The 15,770-nt window shown below is 55.9% G+C and overlaps 2 protein-coding genes and 1 pseudogene across 2 annotated transcripts in view; 2 read left to right on the top strand and 1 right to left on the bottom strand.

Annotated features, from left to right (window-relative positions):
* The first annotated feature begins 28 nt into the window (after window positions 1-28).
* On the top strand, window positions 29-5,997 carry LOC102386330 (probable small intestine urate exporter). The gene is made up of 11 exons (XM_006019394.3): window positions 29-332; window positions 1,448-1,653; window positions 1,974-2,207; window positions 2,505-2,592; window positions 2,786-2,872; window positions 3,200-3,318; window positions 4,079-4,240; window positions 4,460-4,592; window positions 4,675-4,822; window positions 5,157-5,247; window positions 5,850-5,997. The coding sequence occupies exons 1-11, from the start codon at window positions 230-232 to the stop codon at window positions 5,979-5,981; spliced, it is 1,503 nt and encodes a 500-aa protein (XP_006019456.1). The 5' UTR covers window positions 29-229; the 3' UTR covers window positions 5,982-5,997.
* Window positions 5,998-7,547: 1,550 nt separating this feature from the next.
* Window positions 7,548-10,885, bottom strand: LOC102386083 (annotated as a pseudogene).
* A 1,657-nt stretch (window positions 10,886-12,542) lies between these two features.
* Window positions 12,543-15,770, top strand: part of LOC102384014 (elongation factor 1-alpha, oocyte form-like) — a 4,876-nt gene continuing 1,648 nt past the window's right edge. Inside the window, exons 1-6 of the mRNA XM_014517830.1 lie at window positions 12,543-12,635; window positions 13,437-13,599; window positions 13,842-14,021; window positions 14,216-14,512; window positions 14,999-15,149; window positions 15,233-15,489. Of these exons, the coding sequence (XP_014373316.1) occupies window positions 13,456-13,599; window positions 13,842-14,021; window positions 14,216-14,512; window positions 14,999-15,149; window positions 15,233-15,489 (1,029 nt within the window). The 5' untranslated portion in view covers window positions 12,543-12,635; window positions 13,437-13,455. The remainder of the gene's footprint in view (window positions 12,636-13,436; window positions 13,600-13,841; window positions 14,022-14,215; window positions 14,513-14,998; window positions 15,150-15,232; window positions 15,490-15,770) is intronic.

Here is a 15,770-nt window from a genome sequence, read left to right as displayed (position 1 = left end):
GGCAAGGAGCACGTGGCGGCGGGGCTGAGCCAGGCGGGACGTGGCCGGGGGGCGGGACTTGGAGTCCTTCGCACGGATTTGGAGCTGATTTGGCTTTTTCAGGAGAAGGAAGAAAGAAAAGTCTGAGCTTTGCGCTCCCTGCCCGCCCCTGGTGGGGACCACGGCGGCTGGTGACCCCATGTCTGCGCCTCGTGCCGCCAGTCGCTGAGACGCTCCCTGGAGGGGGACGATGGCGCCGAGTGCTGAGAGCGCCCAGGCGGACGGCCCCGACACGGACACGGAGACGGACGATGCTGCCCTGCTGCCCGCCCCGCAGCCCTCCTGCTGCCCAGGTAGGTGGGTGCAGTGACACGATGGTCTGAAGACGAGCCTGGGAGCTGCTGGATTTGCAACCGGTGCCCGCGCGTCGCCCGCAGCCGTGAGCGGGTCGCGTCGCCCGCTTGCCTCCGTGTCGCCTCTGCGTAGTGATGGCGGTGATAAAAATTGGCCGCCCCTTCCAGAGGGCTGGGAGGATTGGTCAAGCCCAACTGCTCCTGAGCGTGCGAGTCCCCTCTCCGTGCCCAGCAGCCGTGTCCGTCCTGCCGTGTCCTGCTGTCGGGGCTTCTCAGGGGACGGGCAGATAACACCGCGGGTTGGGAATGCTGGGAAAACAGGACAGGGCAGCCGTAGGGCGGCAGGGGTCGATCCAGTCCTCCAGCCCTTGCTTCCCTGAAGGAAGTCTCTGCTGCAGCAGGAGACCTGCCTCTGCCCCAGCCTGTCTGTGCAGGAGCTGGCAGAGGAGACATTCTGCCCCGCTGCACAGAGGGAGGCGTGTGTGTCCAAGGGGGAATTGGACTGAACCCGGTGCTGGGGGGAAGCCCTGCGGGTAGCAGGATCTGTATGGCTCCGTCTGAGAGGCAGGGATGACGGTTATGGTCTTTGAAATACCATTGTCTCCTGCCTCCGAACCAGCAGCTTTGAGGACCTTTTTCTGAACGTTAAGAAAAGTGCAAATGCTGTGACCCTACACTTAGGAACACGTTTGGGATACATTCAAAAGCTGAGACAAGTAGAAGATAGTGCCGTTTGCATTGTGCAGAGTTCTGAGGAAAAAGGAGGTGACATTATATAGAGATGAACCAACAACAAAGCTTAACATTGACAGAAACATAAAGGACCCATTAGAGACTGGGAGGAAGAGGAGAGCACAAGATTCCTCTGAGCAATGATTTGGGTTAGGGGAGCACTATTGGTGAAAGTTAGATGTTTGTCTCTGTATGTTTTAGGGGCTTGGATGTATCATCAAGCATTAAAGTGGTTGTTTTATAAGATTAATAAATAATAAAGAAGAAACCAGATGGTTGATGGTGGCTCCTGGCTGTCTGGAGGCCCCTAGTAGCCTTGGCTGGGCACAGGAGGTTGGTCTACTGACCATCTCTGGCATGTGGGGGTGGCTTTCTTTCCTCAGGGCTCTGCTCAGCTCGCTGGGGGCTGGCTGTTGTCCTGCACATCACCCTCTTCATGGTGTACGCGCTCCGGGTCAATCTCAGCATGGCCATCGTGGCGATGACAAACGCCACCCACCCCAGCAACCAGGCCAACGTCTCCGTCGAAGTGTGTTCTAACCGCTCCCACGCGTGGTCCAACGGCTCCCACCCAGCATTCGCCCATGGGGTAAGTGGAAAGGCAGCTCAGGCCATTTCCTCAGGGACTCTGCTCTCCCCGTTGGAGCTTGGCAGGATAGACTGACTTGGAAGCCATAAAGCTGAGCCTGGATTTGGGGCTGGCGCCAGGGCTAGCCTGAGAAGCGGGTCTATGAGCGAGCTGGTCTTATGACAAAGGAGAGCTCAGAATTTGACAGCAAGCTGCACATAGGCTTGTGTGGACCAACCCCTTCTCCTGCCCAGGGGGAGACCAAGTGCAGGGTTCAGTTATACGGTGGTGCCTTCAGATGCCATCTCACCCCTCTGATCCAAGCCCCCTGTCTCCCCCAGGCTCCTGTGTACGACTGGAGCGCCAAGACCCAGGGCGTCATCCTCAGCTCCTTCTTCTACGGCTACATCTTCACCCAGATGCTTGGCGGTTACTGGGCAGGCACGCTGGGTGGGAAGGTGGTGCTGGGCTGTGGGCTGTTCCTCACCTCGGCTCTCACCCTTTTCGTGCCGCTGGCGGCAAAGCTGGGAGTCGTGTATCTCATCGGGCTCCAAGTGCTGCTGGGCCTCGCGGAGGTAGGGCCTTGGCTTCATGGCTCTTTGCTCTGGTGGTTACATGTGTCTGTGTCTGTGTCCACAGCGGTGACGAAACAAGCTAACAAGCCAGGGATCTGCCCCAAGGAGCTTACAGGCAAGGGGCAGTGCCAAACCAAAATGGCAGGACAAGGGGAGAAGAGTGGTAGATCCCATGATGGTGCATGGCTATGAATGTTCTGCACCAGGGATCATTCCCAGCGTGCTCTCCCTCCCCCTCCACCACACACACGTGCACACACATGCTGGTGTTTATGGTCACATGTTCTTCCTCCCCAGGGGGTGATATTTCCAGCGCAATACACGCTGTGGGCAAAATGGGCTCCCCCCATGGAACGCAGCAGGCTCATGAACATTGCGGATGCTGGTAAGAGACCGTGACACCTCACTGCCAACCTGACTGTCCTCCAGAGGTCTGGCCCTCTACCCACCTCAGTGCCAGTGGGAGCTAGGTACCCAAATACCTGTGCCTGGAGGGGCTGTGTGGTGGTATGGGCTGGGCACCGGGAAGCCTGGGGTATCACCCCCTGTTCTGTATGCTCTTCGTTTCTGCTCCTTAGGATGCACCTTCGGGACCTTCCTCACTTACCTTGTGGCCGGGTTCATCTGCCAGTGCCTGGGGTGGCCCTACGTCTTCTACATCTTTGGTGAGGTCTTTCATATCCAGCCTCTCTGCTCCGGGTTCTGATGCAGGAGACTTGCTGGCAGGAGCCATGGAGTTTGTCCACTTCTCTCTGCACAAGGAAATGGTGGTTCGGGCCTGGTTACAGCACCTTTCCTGCTCTGTTGGGCTGTCTCTGGCATTTGCAGTGCTCCAGCCTTCAGGGTCCTGGCCTGTGATCCTGTCACCAGGCTGGAGCTCTTTGCCTGCCTGTGTTTTGGCATCTAGCACTAGGCCAGCTGAAGGCACGGTCTCGCGAGCTGTGTGTCCACAAGACCTGAGCCAGGCCTTGACCTGCTCCTCGTTTCCCCAGGCGGCATTGGCTGTGTCTGGAGCATGTTCTGGTTCCTTCTGGTCTATGAAGATCCTGCCTGTCACCCTTGCATTAGTGCCCGCGAGAGGGATTACATCGTGTCGTCCCTGGCCAGTCAGGTGCGCTGAAAGCCCTGTAACTCCAACACACTTCTTGCCTGCATCTTTTGAGAGGAGGCTGCAGCCAAGGGACCCTCTGGGGGTGAGACTGTCAGCAGGAGGCTCCACTGAGTGCCCCACAGGTTGAGGCAGGGAAAAACCCTGTCCTAAGGGGCTTTCACATTAGCTCAGCCATGCCTGGGTGATGGTTTGAGACCAGAGCTCATGGGAAAAGGCTGTGGCGGGGCTGGTGAGATCAGAGTTGGTGGATGGGCAGGAGGAGTTTGCAAGAGGCAATGGGGAGTTCTGGCACGTGAGAAGCAAGATGCAGGTCCCGGTGTGGGTGGTGGGAAGCCATGCCTGGGAGGAGGTGAAGGAAGATTGGAAGGAGATGGAGGCAATGGGAGAGAGAGGCCAGAGTTTTGTGGTGATGAGGAGAAGGAACTCGAGGCAGAGAAGAAGCAGGCTTCCACGGAAGGGGTAGGACGAGCTGAGGGCAAGAGGCTCTTTACCATGGTGCCTTGAACTGAGCAGAGGGGCAGGTCATGGAACGGGAATCTGCACCTGAGAGGCTTAGACTGGAGTAGGGGCAAAGCTGGGACAGGTTTGATATGCTATGCATAGCTCCAGCCTGACATTAACAGGTGTAACTCTATGCCAGCAGTAAGCCATTGAAGTTACCACCCAAACCCAGTAGCATCCTGAGCCTGCTGGGTTGGAGATGCCGAGTCACTGGAAGCGCCCCTCTTGAGCCAGCTCTTACAGGAGCGTTTCCCTGCAGGGGTGTTCTCATGGCTGGTCCCTCCCACTCAAGGCCATGGCGAGGTCGCTGCCCCTGTGGGCGATCGTTGTGGCCTGTTTCTGCACCGACTGGCTCTTCTACACACTGCTGACATCCATGCCGACGTACATGAACAATGTGCTGCACTTCAACATCCAGGAGGTAAGCTGGAGAAGGGGAGCTGTCTTCTGCTTAGCGGAGCAGCTGGCCTTAGCCCCTGGGCTTTCAACATCGAGCTCTGGCCTGGCGTGACAGTTTCCACTTCTAGACTCCCCCACCCATGCATCTGGTAATGCCGTGGGCACTTGTGGCACCCCACAGCCACTGCCGATCTGTGTCAAGTGGAGATGCCAGTGCCTCACCTGGGTCTCATCCTCACAGAATGGGCTCCTCTCAGCACTGCCCTATGTTGGCAATGGCCTGGGTCACATCCTGTCGGGGCTGCTGGCAGACTTGCTCCTGTCCAGGCATGTGCTCAGCACGGCTGCAGTGCGGAAACTCTTCTCAGCAGTGGGTAAGGACCAGTCCCCTCTGCCTCCAGGTTCCTCCAGCTGGCTATCTCCCCAGGCCATAAATGTGTCTCCTTTCCTCCCTAGGGATGCTGCTGCCTGGAGCCTTCCTAGTGGCTGTGTCCTACATCGGCTGCAACTACACAGCTGCCGTGGCCTTTCTCACACTGTCCTTGACCGTGAACAGCACGACTGGGGCAGGCCTGAGCATCAACCATATTGACATTGCCCCCAGGTGAGATGCATGACCTGTCTTCCTTCTGCATGGCTCCAGCCATCCCCCCTCTCTCTACCAGTCCTCTGCTACTTGGCTCTGAGCTGCACTCCTGCCTGTCTGGTATTAGGAGATCAGGGAGAGGAAAAAGCAGAAGGAGCAAAAAGGGGGTAAGGATGTTGCCCTCTTTCAAGAGGGCAGGTGATGGCTGAGGGGCAGTTTCTGCCAGCTTCTGGGCTCTGCTAATGCCAGACAGGTTTGCAGTAGGTTAGTTGCATCACTTGAGAGATGGTTGGACCTGCTTTGCAGTTCCCTCTGTCTCTTGCTCAGGAAATCTTCCCTTCTCCTTTCCCAGGTATGCCGGGTTTCTGCTGGGGATCACAAACACCTTTGGCATAATAGCAGGGATCATTGCTCCCACTGCAGTTGGATTCCTCACCAGCCAGGTAATTGAGGGCCGTCCTGGGAGACCAGTTTGGAACTCGTGCTCTCCCTTGTGCTGGGAAGGGAAAATGCAGTTGGAAGGTGGGCCAAAAAACTATTTCCCATGCGCCGGATAAAATGTGCTCCTGGCTGAGCTCTTATGGTCTCTCTGAGCCCAGCCCGCAGGCTGTTTCGTGCTGGGTGACTTGGCACACAGTGTGCCAAGTCAGTACCAAGAGGATGGACATGTGAACAAGATCCTGGGGGCGGGGGGGCTTTATTGCGTTCAGTTGTTTGTGTGCCTGTATCCTGAGCTGTTTGAAAGAAGCCTTTCTAATTGGCACCCAGAGTGTGGGCTCGCAGGAAGGGGAGACCCTAGAGGAGCTGGAATGGGACAGTAGAAGCTTTGTTCCAGGGATGAGCTGCTTGAGTTCAGCATAAAAGGCCATGACACAGAGTCCAAACGGGGAACATCTTTAGCTGAACCAAGCTCTTTACTGTTACAGCTATTGATAAATGCGGGGCCAGACAGGCACAAGCCCTAAGGCCCATCTCCCTGTATGGGATGGTAACCATGAGCTGGAGACCAGGAGATTAACAGTAGCCCATGTTTGGTTCCCCCCAGGACCTGGTGACTGGCTGGAGGAACGTCTTCTTCCTGTCGGCAGGGATCGATCTCTTCGGCCTCCTGTTCTACGTGGCCTTTGGCAATGGGACCATCCAGGATTGGGCTAAAGAGGATGTTGCCAACCAGTGAACAACTGAGTCAGGCTGCTGTGTGACAAGGGTGTGGGATGAAACATGCTCCAGGGAACGTAGGTTAGTCGAGATATCCCAGCCCTGTCCACCTGAATAGAAAGTGCCAGGCATTTGTGTAGCCAGCCAGCTGTGTCCTGGATTCCCACGCCCTTCCCCAGGCTTTGCGTGATCAAAGCACAAGTGAGCACAGCAGGGCGAACACAGGGGTTGTGTTATACTCCCTGCAAGAGGTGCGTGCAGGCGTGTGGGCTCCCTAGTGTCTGGGGAGAATGAACAGCAGTTTCTGACCATCAGATGCTTCTCGCTGCCCACACACCTTTTAAAGAGACAGCCCTTTCTCCCCCATCCCAGCTGATCAGAAGCAACTTAAAAAAAAAGAAAAAGGCCCAGAGAAAACCAGCATGTGTTTGCATGCAGAGAGGGGACTTGGCTTCAGTTTAATTTGTGACGTGACTGGAGTCTTTCGCCTTTGAGAGAGAGCTGGGGTTTGCTTTCAGTCGGTGGAAAGAGGTCTCCTTTCAAGATGCTCAGTTGGAGGTAGGCTCCTTTTCTGCTCTGAATTGATTTACCCAGGTTGAGTTAGAATTTCACCTCTCTGCAGCAGAGTGCCTATTTTCAGCCCCCTTTCTTGGGATGGTGGTTTAGTTCATGGTGCTTTTTTATTAATGGTGCATTTTTATACTATAAGCAGCAGAGCTAAGACAGTTTCCCTCTGGTGCCTCCCTTAGCGACTGCAGTGAAATCTGCCTCTTTCCTGCCCCATGACACCAGCTCATGTCTGGTTTATTTGATAGGAGGCCAAACTAGAATTAATCCCCCGTTCACAGGATAATGCTGTTGCTGCTGGTAACCTCTTGGCTTGAGGGTTGCGAGGGGGACCTCAGTCATGCCCACCCCTCCCAGAATTGCAGTATGAAGCAGCGGAGACTGTAGTCCACAGTGCTTCACTGCTTCCCCTGGGATCTTACCCAACTCCTCCGGAGCGTTATTTCAGGGGCATCTGAAATCTGTTGGTAGGGGAAGCTCTTCAGCCTCTGAGCATGGTCTAGTCCTTTGAAGTGAATTATAATGCTGGTCCCTGCTAGGCTGCCACATGGGCAGGTCCTGTGAGCATCTATGAGTCCAGGCTAGGACCATCTACCATCTGCATGTACCACCCCCCGCCCCTTCCTGCCCAAGCAGAGGCACCTATTTTCACCTGGCCTGAGGTGTTGGGTTAGGGAGGAAGGAAGTTGGGGGAAGGCTCCAGGTCTAGTCATCTCATTCCTGACGCACCACCCTGCGCTCACCAGGGCACCTACGATCCCATTGAAGTGAGCTAGACAGGGCCACAGGGGAGAGATTCAAGTTGAGTGTTTATTCACACTGGGATTATCCAGGCTTCTCCCCTCATACACTCCCCTCCCCCAGCTCACCCTGAAGGAAAGCCTCACATTAAGAACAAGAACAGAAAAACCTCACCTTTCCAGAGGAAGCTCTTCCGTTGTGTTTTGTTGCTCAGGAGCCAGTCCTGAATAAGCAACTCCAGATGCTGGTCTGTGATGGCAGGGTTTGGGGTGCCCTCCATTGCTGATGCCTCTGAGCGAGCCACCTACTTCCCCCCCGACCAGAGTATTCGCTTCCTTCTGGTCTTCATCGCAGACTGGGTGACATTGGAGGTGCCCACAGCTGCCTTCTGCATAGCCTTGATCACACCCATGGCCACCGCCTGCATCATGTCCCGCACAGCAAAGCAACCTGTTAGGGAAGGCACGGCAGGGTCAGGACCCCTTGTCTTCCTTGATGGCAAACCCCATGGACCCCTGTCCTGCTGTTGAGGCTTGTCCTGTGGAGGGTGCAGTTTGTACGTGAGCAGCCCCCTGGCTTTGTCAGAGACAGAGGGGCAGATTTGGTGGAGCAGATGGAGCAAGGCAACAGTTCCCCATTCCCTCCACCCGCACACACCCATTGAGAAGGCCTTATCCTCCCTCTCCACCCAGCTACCTAGGACGGGGCTTTCAAGGGGCATTAAAAGAGTGTGAGGTGGGTACTCGGAGAAGCTGTCCACACACGAGCTTGCTAGGGATCATCTGAACAGTGGCGGCATCCCCAGACTTCAGCTCTGCAGGATTGTCCTCCAGCTTCTTGCCAGACCTGCAGTCAGTTTTCTCCCACAGCTTGGCAAACTCGCAGGCGATGTGAGCCGTACGGCAGTCTAGCACCAGGAGGGAGCCAGCAGAGATCTGGCTGGGGTAGTTCAGGATGACGACTCATGTGGACAGAAGCAAAGGGATGTGAAGGAGAACAGAAAGCAGGGCACGCTGGGGCTGGGGTGTGTGGGTTCCTTGCCAAGGGTCTCCTGCAAGGTTCTCCATGGTGCAGCACCACCAGGGTTAAGAGCAGACTCAGAATTGACCGTTCCAGCAATCCTCCTTCAGGGGAAGCTCTGTGAACAGCCATCTCACCTGTTCAGGAAATGACCTTCCCCTTCCTCCCCATCCCAAACACACCCAGAAAGCGTAGCAGGGCTCTGTAGTGACACAGGCCTGACTCTGGGCAAGGCAACCTCACCTTTGCAGGCCTCAGTTTCACTACTTGTAAAATGGGGAGAATTTTGCTTCTCTATAATCCAAAGGACTTGACTAGCGGAAAGTACTACATAACTTGAGATTTTACTTGCCTTAAATAAAGCCTCACTCTGGACCCACAACCCCTTGGCCAGAGTATTTGAAAGACGAGAGTCCAGTGGTGTTGATGTACCTCTACCCTCAGCCCACATGCTAAGGGAAAGTCATGTGCTTGGTTCCCCCCTGGACGGCTGGATTCTGCTGGCGGCCTTGAAGCTCATCTCTCCCCGAACGGCCACCCCCACCACACAGCACCATTTTAAGAGTTCACCATAGCCTCGGTCACCCCCATTCACCCCCGATCTTGTAGATGTCCTGCAGGGGCAGGCAGAGGGGTTTGCTGCTGGGGCGGGAAGGAGGGATGATGGAATCTAGGGTTTCCAGCCACGTGGTGCGAGGCATCACCTTTCCTCGTGGCGATACTGCAGCCCTGCTTTACCCTCTCGTGGTACCCACCATATGCTCATAGTGCTAAATAAATGATGGATCTCTCCAGGCAAGCAGAAGCTATGCTGCATTACTACCAAGCAGCTGCTCTGGAGGAAGCTCCGCAGCTTTGACACTAGAGGACCTCAGCTGAAAGCGGAGGTACATCTACAGGGAAAAATACCCTGGGATATGTACCATGTGCCCACTACTATTGTCCATTAGCTCAGTGCAAACGGGCTTCCTCCCCCCTTAGTGGCCAAGCAGGAGAAAAGCACCTCCCTCAAGTAGCTCTACTAGGAACCAGTCTGTTGGGGAATAATAGATCGGGGCATGTGCCCGCACCCATTGCGCGGGCAGGCACAGACTGCTCATGTTGGCACTGGCCTCTAGCATGTCCCTGTGCCAGCCAGAGATGGGCACAAAGGCCACCATGGCGGGGTTGTAGCCAATCTTGATGTAGGCACTCACCACCTTGGTGATCTAGTAGTGCTTCTTCCTGTACGGGGGCTCCATGGAGTCCATCTTATTCAACACCCCCTCGACGACCTGCTTCCCCCCCAGGGTGTAGGCCAGCAGGGCTGCTCTTGGGTCTGCCTATTCTTAGAGTGGTTGGCTTTGAACTCCCCCATGCCTGCAGCCACAATCAGCGCCACGCAGTCAACCTGGCGGGACAAGAGGGGCATGATACCAGGTCCCTCCTGGGAAGTGGAGTCTGGAGGGCACGTGACAGGCCTGTGGACCCCTTCAGCTGTCCCCAGGGGCATCCAGACCTGGACAGGTTGGACAAGTGGGCAGAAAACAACAGAATGCAGTTCAACAAGGAGAAATGCAAAGTGCTGCAGCTAGGGAGGAAAAATGTCCAGCACACCTACAGCCTAGGGAATGACCTGCTGGGGGGCACGGAAGTGGAAAGGGATCTGGGAGTCCTAGTGGACTCCAAGATGAACATGAGTCGGCAGTGTGACAAAGCCATCAGAAAAGCCAATGGCACTTTATCGTGCATCAGCAGATGCATGACAAATAGGTCCAAGGAGGTGATACTTCCCCTCTATCGGGCGCTGGTCAGACCGCAGTTGGAGTACTGCGTGCAATTCTGGGCACCGCACTTCAAGAGGGATGCGGATAACCTGGAGAGGGTCCAGAGAAGGGCCACTCGTATGGTTAAGGGCCTACAGACCAAGCCCTACGAGGAGAGACTAGAGAAACTGGATCTATTCAGCCTCCGCAAGAGAAGGTTGAGAGGCGACCTTGTGGCTGGCTATAAGTTCATCAAGGGGGCACAGAAGGGAATTGGGGAGGATTTATTCACCAAGGCGCCCCCGGGGGTTACAAGAAATAATGGCCACAAGCTAGCAGAGAGAGTTTGGATAAGCATCTAGCTGGTGTCATCTAACCCCAGCCCTCTTTCCTGCCTATGCAGGGGGTCGGACTCGATGATCTATTGAAGTCCCTTCTGACCCTAACGTCTATGAATCCCCACAGTTACTTCCCATGTTGGAGACCATGCAGTGCTGCTGGGCTGGATTGACATATAGCAGTGGCTCTGTAGGGGCTCTGCATATAGCAGCCCCCTCCCCAACGCACCCTTCACCCACGTGCCCCAGGCCTCACCTGCAAGGTGCTGTTGATCATGTTTGAGACGAAGTGGCAGTGCCTGGGGGCATTGATGATGGTGATGTAGTACTTGGTGGTCTCAAACTTCCACAGGGAGACGTCAACAGTGACGCTGTGCTTCTGCTCCACCTCCAGCTTGTCCAGCACCCAGGGCCCTTGCCCGTCTGCACAGAGGGGAGACACCAATTACAGCCCAGGAGCAGGGGGTCATGCTCCACTGTGCCTCTGGGGGACAGCCCCTACCGTGCATCATCTTGGGGATAGACCCCCTCCCTGCCCTCTCCTTCATAGAGAAATGGGGCTGGAAGGGACCTCCAGGGCTCACCTGGTCCAACCCCCTGCCTGATGCAGGCTCATCCATGTCCAAACCATCCCATACAAATCCATCATCTAACTACATAAGACTACTGTTAGCCCTGACACAACACAAGACATCACACCCAAACCTGCCACAGGTAAAGCAAGAGAACCGTAGCAGCCAACATCCTGCTTCTATGGCCTAGCCCTGGGTATCCACCCACCGCCCTGGAGCCGCAGTGGCAGTGAAGGAGCCCTGGAGGCAAAGCCCCTGCCACATAAACACCCTGACCCAGTCACATGTAGCCCCACACCCCTGTCCCCCCCACATACACAGGGGTTTAAAGCGCTGGGGGGATATTACAGAGCAGAATGGATATGGTCAGCAAGGCATGTGCATGCCCGCCCAGGCTGCTCACACCTGCCCTGATCCTCCTGAGATGGGAGCTCTGTGCATGGGCCTGCCAGGAGCGGGGGGCAGATCCTGCAGTGCCCAAGCAGGCTGATAATGTCCTGGATACCTTCCCCCCAGGGAGCCCCAGGCAGCTGGTGGATGATCCTTGCTTGTCCTGGGGTTAAACACCTGGAGGGACTCATGCATCAGGTCTTACCTCCTGCTCCAGCTCTGCGCTCTTCCCTCACAGCCCAGCTAAGACAGGCGATTGGTTCCTGCTGGGGAAACTGAGGCACGGAGCTAGTGGCTGGCAGAGGTGAGGAGAGAACGGGGGTCTCTGCAATCCCAGCTTGCTGCTTCCAGTGGCCCAAGAAAGGTGGCATCAGCCTCGCGTGGCTGCTGGGTACCATGATCTTGCCGTGAGTCAGGAAGGCTCCTTCCCTTTTCTGCTCGCCTCGCACGAAAGGGAGAGTCCAGTTCTGCAGCTGAGCTGTGGCCAGGCTGCGAGGGGCTGGGCAGCGGGTGGGGAGCAAAAGCATCCGGGTGGTGGGTATCTTAGCAAGATCCTGTAATGCAGGCCCAGCTGCATCCCTCCACAGCCGGCCCCAGCGCTGTTATGCGTTGGATGGCAGTAGTCCAGAGGTGAGCACACATTTCAACCCGAAAGGGGCCAGGGAGCCTGTGGGGCTGAGGCCCATTTAGCCCCCAGCCAGGGCAGAGTGGCACAGCCCAGCTCTGCCAACTAAATCAGCAAAGTCCTGAGCAGGGCCGGGGATCAACTCAGCCCACCGGATCCGAGCCTTCAGGGAAGCATCTATGTATTATTGCTTCCCCTAATTGACCCCCTCCTCCCAGCTCAACCCAGGCAGGTGCATTGCCCCAAATGACCGTGTCCACCCATCTCTCATCTTTTGTAATGACTCTCTCTGGATTCCCCTTGGCTGTACATCTTCGGTGGTGTTGAGGAGTCAGTCTCTGTGCCTGTCTTTGCTAATTGGTATTGCTCTCTCAGATGATGATTGCAAAGGAGGCGCTGGGGCCTTCCAGCCCCGCTCCCTGCCCCTCCATCCCAGCTCTTCCCCTAGGATCACAGAAGTAAGAGGATGCTGTCAATCAGCCTGGCTTATTTCTTCCAGGTGTTTCTCCCCACCTGGCTGAGAATGGGTGTGGCTCATCAATTGGAGCTGGGATTGGTGTTGGGCCTGGGATAAGGCGGGGGTGCTCACCCAGGGCAGGTTTAAAAGGGCCAGAGGGCTGCTGGGGCCTCTCCCTGCTTTGCAACTTGCTTCCCTTTTTGGGGTTGTGGACCTAGGTAAGCTCTGGCCTGGGAGGGTTTTATCTGGGAAGCTTAGGGAGCTGCTGAAGGAGGAGGCAAAGTGCCCAGCTCTGAGCTCTACTGGGTTCTTCTTTTCCCTGCCCCAATCCTGCTTCCCCTGCCGTGTGGGGCGCGGTGCCCATGTGAAGAGGAGGGAGAGCTGACTTCTTTCTCAGACCTGGAGCAAAATAGCTGCTCTCTCAGGCTGCCCCAGCACCTGAAGTGGCTGGGGCTTGCTTGTTCCCTGTTCTCTGGACCTCACCTATTGGTATCTGTGCTGAGGGTTAGGATGCTGCTGTGCTGCAAGAGCCCAAAGTGTTGCTAGCTGCTCTCACATGCCCTGTGCTGGCTTCATGGCCCCAAGCCTCTGGGCTTGGCCCTGCATGTAGGGCACCTGTCAAAAGACATTGGGAATGTCTGAAGCCCCTGGTCGGGGTGGAGGATGTTTGCCGGTTGTAGGACCACATATGGTTCTGGACTGACTTGTGGATTTGGACTTGATTTAGCTGGTTTGGCTTGGGACTCTATTTTCCTTTTTTTTAAGGAAATGGCTCAGTTCTGACAGCAGAGGGCAATGCTGCTGTCTCAAAAGGCTAGCAGAAATTTAAGCGATAGCTCTTCAGACCTGCATGACTGAACCTTTGAAGCTACCTGTGCTAGGTCTCTGATTTCCCAAGCAGCTTGCTTCTACCCTGTACCTCCCCCTTGCCCTTGTTGGGACTTCCCGCGTGAGCCCGAGTCTGGTCCTAAGGGTAAATATGAGGCTGTGGAGCTGGTCTAAATACCGTTCAATTGTAGGAAACCTCCAACTGGCGCCATGGGGAAAGAAAAGATTCACATCAACATCGTGGTGATCGGCCATGTGGACTCGGGGAAGTCCACCACCACCGGGCACCTCATCTACAAGTGCGGAGGCATCGACAAGAGGACGATTGAGAAGTTTGAGAAGGAGGCAGCCGAGGTTGGGCTAGAGTATTGCTTAACTGAATGTGCTGGCTGGGAATTGCATGGTGCATCTGGAGCCACAGGCTCAAGGGCACTGAAATGCTGTTAGCAGGCAGCACCCTAAGTAATTCTGGCCTCTGCCTCCACCCCCCCTCACCCCCAACATGTTTCCTAGTAATTTTTTGCTTTTCAACTACTTCTAAACTAAGGTCAGTTTAATCTGATTTCTTTCCCCCTTGTCCTGAAACCCCCTGGCAGATGGGCAAGGGCTCCTTCAAGTACGCTTGGGTGCTGGACAAGCTGAAGGCAGAGCGGGAGCGTGGCATCACCATTGACATCTCCCTATGGAAGTTCGAGACCACCAAATACTACATCACCATCATTGATGCCCCTGGGCACCGCGATTTCATCAAGAACATGATCACAGGCACCTCGCAGGTGAGGCTTGGGGTAGGGGGCGGAGGGTGTATTGGGGACAGCTCTGCTCCACGGGGATCTATGCGATCCATCCCAGCGGCAGTGCAAGGCCTGAGCATGGGGATGGCCAAGGGGGTCTACAGGCTTGTCGCATCCCCTCCAGACTGCACTTTCCAGGGGGGGATCTGCTCTCACCCCTCTTGTCCCCACCCCAGGCTGACTGTGCAGTGCTGATCGTGGCTGCGGGCGTGGGGGAGTTCGAGGCCGGCATCTCCAAGAATGGGCAGACCCGGGAGCATGCCCTGCTGGCCTACACGTTGGGGGTGAAGCAGCTCGTTGTGGGGGTGAACAAGATGGACTCCACGGAGCCCCCATACAGCGGGAAGCGCTACCAGGAGATCACTAAGGAAGTTAGCGCCTACATCAAGAAGATCGGCTACAACCCTGCCACCGTGGCCTTCGTGCCCATCTCCGGCTGGCATGGGGACAACATGCTGGAAGCCAGTGCCAAAGTAGGTTGCCTGCTGTGCCTCGCAGAGGCAAGACTGACTTCCATGACACGGGTGTATGAACCGGGGTGGAGCCCTATCCAAAGCCTGGCTTTAGAGCTGGGGCAAGGGCTGCAGACTGAGAGCTGAGGTGAAAGGTGGTCTTGACTTCTGGGCTCTTTATTCCTCCTAAAACCTCTCCTGGCAGAATCATAGAAGTAGGGCTGGAAGGGACCTTAGGAGGCCACCTAGTCCAATCGCCTGATCAAGGCAGGGTTATCCCTGTTCAAACCACCCCCTAAAAGTGCTTGTCTAGGCTATTTCTAAAGCTAAAGACCACCCTGTAGCACCACTGCAAGGGACACTGCCCACAAAAACACTTAAGACCAGCCTAACCTGCCACAAGCAAAGCAGGGGGATGCAGGCACTAGTAGTTCTCTTATGATGTTTAGGGGTGGGGTGTTGCATCTTGGTAGTCCCTACACTCAGCCTTGCCTCCTTCCTGCGCAGATGCCCTGGTTCAAAGGCTGGAAGATAACTAGGAAGGAAGGGAACGTGGCAGGCACCACTCTGATGGAGGCTCTGGACTCCATCGTCCCTCCTTCGCGCCCCGTGGAAAAGCCCCTCCGCTTGCCTCTGCAGGATGTCTACAAGATCGGTGGTGAGCGTAGTGGGGACATGACTTCCCTAGCATTACTGCTTCTTCAGTAGGTCCAACACCCTCATGCTCTTCTGCCTCCCCAGGTATCGGCACTGTCCCCGTGGGGCGCGTGGAGACGGGCACCTTGAAGGCTGGCATGGTCGTGACTTTTGCTCCCAGCAATGTCACCACAGAGGTGAAGTCGGTGGAAATGCACCATGAGGCCCTGGCTGAGGCCCTGCCTGGGGACAATGTGGGCTTCAATGTAAAGAACGTGTCTGTGAAGGACATTCGCCGGGGGAATGTGGCCGGAGACAGCAAGAATGACCCGCCCATGGAGGCGGGCAGCTTCACCTCCCAGGTGAGCAGGGGAGATGTGAAGGACTCGATAGCTCCAGATGCTACTGCCTTTTAGAGGGTCAGGAGGCACCTAAGCAGAGCTATCCAGTAAGTGCTGTTCTGCAGGCTCTTGCATGCTGTCCCTAAGCACCCAGCTACTCAAAGTGGTGTTGGCTGGCTGTGCCTGCCACAGGCTCTGGGTGACGGTCCCAGTGCCAGGCTCTTGAGCTCGGACTAAACCAACTGTCCCGTTCCCCTTCTGTCCTGACCCTAAAATCTTACACCACAGCATCTCACTCCAGT

The sequence above is a fragment of the Alligator sinensis genome, unplaced genomic scaffold (genome assembly GCF_000455745.1).
Source record: "Alligator sinensis unplaced genomic scaffold, ASM45574v1 scaffold337_1, whole genome shotgun sequence".
NCBI classification, from domain to species: Eukaryota; Metazoa; Chordata; order Crocodylia; family Alligatoridae; genus Alligator; species Alligator sinensis.
The sequence above is the reverse complement of the archived record's forward strand: the minus strand, read 5'-3'. Positions and strand labels throughout refer to the sequence as shown.